Raw genomic sequence first — 7,882 nt, forward strand, 5'->3', positions numbered from 1 at the left:
GGCTCCCGCAGCTCGTTGCGGCCCAGCAGCACCAGCGCGTCCCGCAGCACGCGGCGCCGCGGCGCCTGCGCGCCCGGCAGCGGTTGCTCCACGGCCACGGTGCACCGCAGCTCCGCGCCCTCCATGCCCGCCACGCGCCGCGCCGCGCGCCCCACCGGCCACCCGCGATTCAAACCGGCCGGCCGCGGGCGCGGCCAATCAGCGCCCGCGGGAGCTTTAACTCAGCAGCCAATAGGAGGCGAGGGGAGAAACGGCCGGCGGCGGCGGGGGCGGAGCGCCGGCCCGGCCAATCAGCGGCCTCGCGTCGCCGCGCGTGAGGCGTTGCCGGGACACGGCGGGGGTCGGGGGGGCGCCCGGCGCCATGGCCGCCCTCCGCGGGGAGAAGGAGCCGCCGGACGCGGTGCGCCAGAACCAGATCTTCTGCGAGCGGGTGCGGCGGGAGCTGCAGTGCCAGCGCCTGCACACGGAGTTCGGCGTGAACCCGCTCAGGCCGGGTGAGCCGGCCGCGCAGCTCCTGCGCGGAGACGGGGGCCCCGCGCCGCCGCTGCCCTCGGCGCGGGCGGCACCCAGGAACGGCCGCAGAGGCCTGGAAAGAGCAGCCGGGGGGCTGTTCCCCCACATACATCCCGTAACCTGTCTGCACACTCACAGAGGGAGCCCAGATTAGACAGGGCCTTAGCAAACTCTGCCGGCCACCATTTGGGGTCGGGGTGGGGGGGGGTTCATGGGGAATGAAACTGGTCTAGTGAATGCAGACAGCATCTAAAGGGCCCGTAGTGTGCTTAACTCCCTTCAGTTCCTAGAAAGTCAACATTAGCCAGCACTCTTTGACTCATTTTCTTTCAGCCACATGCTGCTTTTTCTTAACAGCTTAAGTGAAATAGTTGGGCCCAAGCTGGAGAATAACCAGAAAAAAAAAAAACATTCGCAATGCTACATAACCTTTACCAAGTTGTGATGCTAATTACACGTTAAAGCCATTCCATCATTTCTCTCCAGTTCACATGATCACCAGGAAGCCTATGTCTTGGCATGACAATATAGAAGAGCCTGCAGATGGTAAGAAACCTCTCAACAGCTTGTGATAATTAAATAAGGAAATGACCAATAATTAAGATTAAAACATTCCAGCTAATCTCAAAGATGGCATATATGGACACACCACTGTGACAGTAGAAGAAGAAACACATTCATGATTTTTGTTTAATAAGATTTTTTTCTCCATTTTAAGGTCCTGCCCATTACTTTTAATAATTAGTACCAGCGTGCACTCATATGTTTTTTTATTATTATTAACCTTATAACTTTGCTTGAGAACATCAATTTCACTTGGGGGAAAAAAATCTAGAAACATTTTATACATACATGGTGCCTGTCACTGCAGATTCTACTTAGCAGCTCCATACGACAAACACTGCTGAAACAGCTGTTAAGTCTTGCTTTAGAGCACCAGTAACAGGAATTCTTATGGCAATTGCTCCCTTATTATAGGCTAACTTCATCTAAAAATGTGATGGTGGGTTAAAGCTGGCCTGCTGTAGACAAGGACTAGGGGGAAAAAGAGAGAGGGAGCATGTCTCAGGAAAGTGACAAAGATGACAGCTAATGTGGTCTATCTGTATTAAATATGGCATATAAAGAGTAAGACATTACAATGTAGTAGACAAGGAAGATAGAATTAACCAAACAGCGTAGAAAGACAAATTTTGAAGCTTTGTCAGGATAAATGTCACCCTGTATTCTCATAGATCATTCACAGAAGCACAGGAGTTCTCTCCAACCTTATCCTCCTTGCTATCACTTGGGCAGGGTTAGGATCTCTCTTGCATACATCCACACAATTAGTTTGTCATTTGTTAGACACAAATGAAAGAAATTATGTTTAAAAACTCTCTCTCTTAAACCAACAGCCAAGTTCCTAAATCTTATTCATCACGCAGCACTGGAGCCAACAAAGAAATACTCAGAGCCACAAACTGAAAGTCAGGAAATTGGCTGGAACACAACACCTTTGGTGAGTAGGGTATTTAAGGAACCAACTCTGTATGATTCAGAGTGGTTCAGCCCATCATGTTAAAGGATATTCGTGCCAGAAAACAATTTGTGACAAAGATGGAAAACAGGAATGACTAGAAAAGAGCAGAACTGTTCATGGAAAACAAACTTTTAGACTTTCAAGACTCTCTCACTTGCATAGGCTTTGAACACAGAAACAATAGACTCCCCTCCACTCGAAAAGTTGCATTCAAAATACCTACAGCGACCATCAACCCAAGCTTTTATCTAAGTACATGTTCACACTTATGAAATTATTCAACAGAGAAATAGTGAGTAATATGAACTGTCATACAGTATAAGTACTCTGAGAAGTGTGCAACTGTACTGCATCTTTCAGACAAATTGAAAGCAGAACTAGAAATTTAATAGTCACCTAAATTCACCCCAGGAAAAATATACCGATGAGAATTCACTTGCAGGAGGGGGAATAATCAGGAGGAAAAGGGATCTTATTAACAAGCTGAAATGTTGATCATATCTGACAAGCAAATAGCTATGACCATAACTGATTTTATAGCTAGTTTAGCATTTCCAGGAAAGCAAGAGGGCCTGATTAATTCAGGCCTGTTATAAAGAAAACTGTAAATAAGATTAATCTTCCACAACTTTTCATATTAGACTTCGGGTAAACTAGTTACTGTTGGCAAGCATAGAGCCAGGCAGCCCAGCTTTAAGCCTTTAGACATTGGTTGTTGGATTTCCCAGGCAGGAAAAAGCAACTAGAACTGAGTGCAGGAAACTGAGTTATATTTTAGAAGTCAGGATTCATGATACTGTTTTCAAGACAATTGCTTTTGAACTGAATTTTTCAGAAATGTTTTTTCCTTTTTCACCAAGTTCTACTGTAATGAAACAGCAAACAGTGTATTCTAAAATAAATAGTTCCTTAGTCATTTGGGCATTTCTTAGCAGCAGTGAACACCATACATTCTGCTCAAGAGGGAATACTACTGCTAATGATAGTAAAAGCACATGACTACTCATGCTACAATATTTCTGCCCCCTCCAGATTCACGTGGACCGCACTGATTGCAGGCTGCACTTCCCACGCCGGAGCACTGAGATCACTAGATACATGGCTGCTTTTTGGCGCCTGAAGGAGCAGTGTGAGAACCTTCAATAGCGTGGCAAAGGCACACAGCTTAGATAGAAACAGTTAATGACATCTCTCTTATGGGTTAGTCTCTGCTCATTATTAAGTGATTCTGGTAGATTTCTGACAAGAGAAGATAATGAAAAGAGTGAGAAGAGAATCCCAGTCTGGCCAAATTTGCAGCCTGACAACAGTTATAGAAATAAACCTGTTTGTAAGACTGCTGCTTTTGTATCACTATTGTTTCCAAAACCATCTACACAAAGAGACCAAAAAAGTTTTAACTCCTTGACAGGTCTCAGACTTCTTATTTCAACACTGGCAACATGACCCAGAACTCAAGTGCGGCAAGTACAAGTCAACAGTAGCTGTGGAAAAAGCTGTTGGAACAGAGGGAACAGAGATTTCAGCCATTGCTCACAACATAAACATGGACAGGGCATTAAAGAGCTCTGTGCAAACTATTTAATGACTTCACGTGCACCAAAGGTGTAAGTTGAAAAYAATCCCTCAGGAAATACACAATAAAAAATTAGTGATAAGGCACTGGTTTTCACCAACATTCTTCATGCCACGTGGAAGCATCTAGCTTGCTCTGCAGTTAGATGCTTGAAGACAGCAGAAGCATTTTACAACACAGAAACACTGGAACCCCACTGAGGAGCACAGTCCACTTAGCGTGCTCGGCTCTTCATTTTCTGCCTTGCTCTTTTTCCAGGTCTCTTCTGCAAAAAGAAAATAGATTCAGCTARTTTCATGTCCTCAAACTTTCTTCTAGCTCTATAGCATGGAAAAGACACCAAGGAGAGGATATTTGTCAGTCTCTCTGGAGAGGGAGATTTTGGGACACAGGTAGCAACAAACAGTACCTGCTTACTCCTTTGCTCATTTGCCTGCTCAGACACTGAACAACTACCTTCAACACTGTCCGTCACTGAATTATGCTCAGTTCCGAAAGACAAACATTCTCACTGCCTGGAGGCACCGCAATGCACTCAGGTTGCCCTACCAGGCCAGGGCTGGCTTCCCAGCCAATTGCAATCATTTGCATGCAACATTTTACTTACATTGAGGGCTTTTTTCCCCGCTTTTCCTGGGCCTTTGTTGTGAGCCACTTTTACCCGAAAGCTGGATACATCATTAAAACTCTCCTTTGTGTTCCACTTTGAGCCTTTCTTCTTCCCACCAAAACCGAACTTCTGATTCTTGTATCGTCGTTTGGCATTTGGTCTGAAAAAAGAACCCCAATAGGAAGCTCCAAAGAAGGCGCATGTATCTGCTGACCCACTCCCTTCAGCTAGCATAAACCTTTCTCCTCTTACTGAAGAGAGAAAAATTAGCATATTTCTGTCTCTACTCTGTTCTCTCCACACTTAGAGAGACAGACAGAGAGAGAGAAAGCTATCTGAATCTTACTGTTAAGGAACATTGATTAAAACAGCTTTCATCGTTCTACAAAAGAATCTCCTGGACTGGAAAAATCACAAGTTATGCCCTTAGTATCCTCCTTTCCTAGTCTCACCCTCTTTTTATCCGTTGACTTGTACTGCCTTTCCTGTTCCCCTGAGATGAAGTCTGCTCTTCATCTAGGAAATCCAGCTTGTCAGAGAGACCTGCAAGAGCAAAGACAAAACAATTGCTCAGCTGCTACCACAGAACATAGGAATTTTCAGTCTAAGCAAGTAATAGCAACAAGTCACCCTTACTGGAGGGCAGATAGTTGGGAGGATTTTTGTTGCTGTTGCTGAATGACTCTGAACAGCAGCAGCCTTTCAAACTCACTACCCACCACTACAGATCGACACCACACATCAGTTCCTTATGTTCCTCACACACTACTATTCTACCAGTTACACGTTTGCTCTCTTAAATGTTAGCTTTACCTTTCTGATATTTTTTGACTGCATTCAACATTGATTTTTTCTCTTTTTGTCTTTTCTGCAGAATCTCTGTTTGCACCTGCGATCAAAGAGAGGGTGTTAGTGTCATTCCTTCTAGTACCCAAGACTTTTCTTAGGTAGCTCATTTTTTGTTCTCTCTCTTTTCAAAGCAGCAAGATAAAAGACTAAACAGATTCCATATATTTTAGCCTGCCTCATGTGGTCTCAATTTCTAAGCTTCTCACTCAGGCTTTAGATTCTTGTCATAGATGGGTCACTTCTCTAGCTCCACCTCACCTTCTTGCCGTATTTTCTCAGTGCACGGAGCTGTTTTGCTTTCTCAGATTTCTCCATTGCTTCTTGTTTACTCTTAAGCTTCTGACGAATCTTATTAGGGGATTAAAAAAAAAGAGTCAGTAATGCAAAGGAAAATACGAGTACTTTATTATGGCTGTGCAGCCCTCTTACTACAAAACTACTACCACATCCCACTCACTACCCATGATAGATTAATTCAATAACATACTGTTTAAAAACACTAAGAATCAAAAGACGGTGAGTATAAATGAAGAGTGATACTTAAATAGGGAAAAAAGATCACATGTTAATGCCACAGGCGACCGCAAATCTCAGAGCAAAGAGTACAAACACAGCTGACTTTACAAGCACTCTCACATATACGGAGAAAATTCTCTGTATCTTTAAAATTAGTTACAGTTAGGAGAAATTATAAATCACATTTCTACCTTAATGCTCCAGCCTGTTATGGAACTCCTCACATTCCAAAGGAATACTTAAACAAGAAAAAATGTCTTACCACAGACAAAAATCCCAATACAAACACTGTCACAGGTCTTTGCCACAGAAATGAACACAATCAAATCTCAAAGGGAGTACCTAACACAAGCTAATATCAACCTGTAACACAGAAAAGAATGCCATCATTTAAACTACGTACCTTCTGCATCTGTTGGTCAGATTTCGCCATTTCTGCAAAGTAATCATCTGGCCGCCTAGTAGGAACCTGTAGCTTTTGCAACCTTGGAAGGGCTTCCAGGACGGCGGCCTGAGCCTGTCGGTAACTAGAGAGGCAACGCAACGCCAGCTGAATGTCGCTGAGTATCAAGCTTATCTCATGACAGTGACAGAAGTTCTGATCATACAAGCTAGCTGATACCAGATAAATTTTTGTTACATCCCAGACTTATATCAATATTCTGTACCATACAGCATTAAACACTAGTACTAAAAGCAATGTAGGTGCCAGTACAATAACACTGATATCTTRCACTTATACTTCATCCAGTTCTCAATCACAGTTTTTACATACTGTACTGTACAATGCAAGGGGGAAAAAAGATATAAAAACACTTGCATAACCCACAGTGGTTTTGGATGCACATTTTAGTATCCTTGAAGTCATCTTGAACAATATTGTTACACTGGTTGCTCAAGAATTCCTAAAACAAACAACTGTAGCTCCAATCCAAGACTACTGAGCAGGTTAAAAAACACTCCAGAAATCTACTATAGGATATTGTATTGTTGACCATCATCAAAACAGACTGGCAGCCTTCAAGGAAACAGYAGCCAAATTACTTAACATTACATGACTATTTAATATTTAAAAAGTTTTCCAGTTAAATTTTGGTAAGGAAAAAAAATATTTGAACCTGAATTACTTTAAGTAGCCATTTTAGTTATAAACCAGCATTCTTACTTGTAATCAATAGAGCAAAGCTGAGTTGCTGAAAAAACAGGTGAGATTTCAAGCTTTGGTGTTTCACTCAGTTTGTCACCCATATAATGCAGTAGCACTACAAAGCATGCTGTGTCACACACGCACACAACATGGAGCAAAAGTAACATGATACCAGTGACAGCCAGTATCGCAGTCTGTGGGATACTGCGAAATATGATGGTGAAGTGATACCAGAATCGGGTACAGGCAGGAGACTCCAAGTATGCAGCAATATGCTGAAACCCTACAAGAAATCTCTCTCTTTTTTYCTAAAACACTTACAAGCTCATCTCTCTCTGGAAGTCATTCTCAGGGTCAACAGCATCTTTGTCAGAAGTGGTGTGTGAAACTGGATCCATGACGTCCGATACCGGACCCAAAGTCACATCCAGCCTTTCCACCCAAGCTAGCTGTCGCTTGAATTCAGAGAGACACTGCTTCAAACCATCCTAGAGAAAAAAAAAAAGCACCGCTCTCAACTTCATGGCACAAAACAAGCTTTTCAAGGTTGGCACAAATGAACATGCAGGCCACAAAATGGGCTAGTCCTCAAAGGCAGTTGGGTTGTACCCCAAATTATCACAGCAGTGCTGCTTGGAAGAAACTCCAGGGACTATATAGTCTAACTCTCACTTGAAGTAGGACAAAGCCAACAGCAGATACAGCCAACCTCGGCTCCAGCCCAGGCTCGCAGGCCCCCAGCATGGGGATCACAACGCTCCTTGAAGCGCTGCACCACCTCCGGGTGAAGGATTTTGCCCTGACACCCAGCCTGAATTTCCCAAGCCGCAAGGTGCGACTCCCTCCCTCCCTCCCTCCCTCCTGCCCGCCCCGCCGCAGACGAGGGGAACGTGGCTCCGGGGACTCCGCAGCTCTGCCCCGCCACGCACCTCCGGCTGCCGCCCGCCCCGCACCCGGCACCGGGGGGAAGCAGGCCCCGGCCCAGGGCGCCGCGCCGCCGCAGGCCCCAACTCACCACGTCGTTGGGCGCCCGCGGCCGCCCCTCCAGCACCACGTTGAGCCCCGGCTTCAGCGCGCCCCTCGAAAACGCCTCCTGGAGCTGCGCGGAGGAGAGTGGTCAGGCCGGGCCGGGCCGGGCCGCGCCGGGCC

General features: G+C 45.2%; 3 protein-coding genes across 3 annotated transcripts in view; 1 reads left to right on the forward strand and 2 right to left on the reverse strand.

The window, feature by feature from the left end:
- Positions 1 to 363, reverse strand: part of PIF1 (PIF1 5'-to-3' DNA helicase) — a 7,752-nt gene extending 7,389 nt beyond the window's left edge. Inside the window, exon 1 of the mRNA XM_085298237.1 lies at positions 222 to 363. Coding sequence (XP_085154363.1) covers positions 222 to 363 — 142 coding nt within the window. The remainder of the gene's footprint in view (positions 1 to 221) is intronic.
- CFAP144 (cilia and flagella associated protein 144) lies at positions 330 to 3,374 on the forward strand. Its single transcript, XM_085298187.1, has 4 exons — positions 330 to 494; positions 1,000 to 1,059; positions 1,911 to 2,014; positions 3,068 to 3,374. Exons 1-4 carry the CDS (start codon positions 362 to 364, stop codon positions 3,179 to 3,181), a joined length of 411 nt encoding a protein of 136 aa, XP_085154313.1. The 5' UTR covers positions 330 to 361; the 3' UTR covers positions 3,182 to 3,374.
- A 228-nt stretch (positions 3,375 to 3,602) lies between these two features.
- EBNA1BP2 (EBNA1 binding protein 2) lies at positions 3,603 to 7,847 on the reverse strand (the record flags this gene model as incomplete). The annotated part of the gene is made up of 8 exons (XM_085298239.1): positions 3,603 to 3,876; positions 4,219 to 4,381; positions 4,674 to 4,764; positions 5,035 to 5,110; positions 5,329 to 5,418; positions 5,990 to 6,113; positions 7,055 to 7,221; positions 7,749 to 7,847. Coding segments are annotated over 8 exons (861 nt in total), but the record flags the coding sequence as incomplete, so codon positions are not given.
- Between the last annotated feature and the right edge of the window lie 35 nt (positions 7,848 to 7,882).

This window comes from Rhea americana, unplaced genomic scaffold, assembly GCF_003343005.1.
Source record: "Rhea americana isolate MKP2758 unplaced genomic scaffold, rheAme1 scaffold_136, whole genome shotgun sequence".
NCBI classification, from domain to species: Eukaryota; Metazoa; Chordata; class Aves; order Rheiformes; family Rheidae; genus Rhea; species Rhea americana.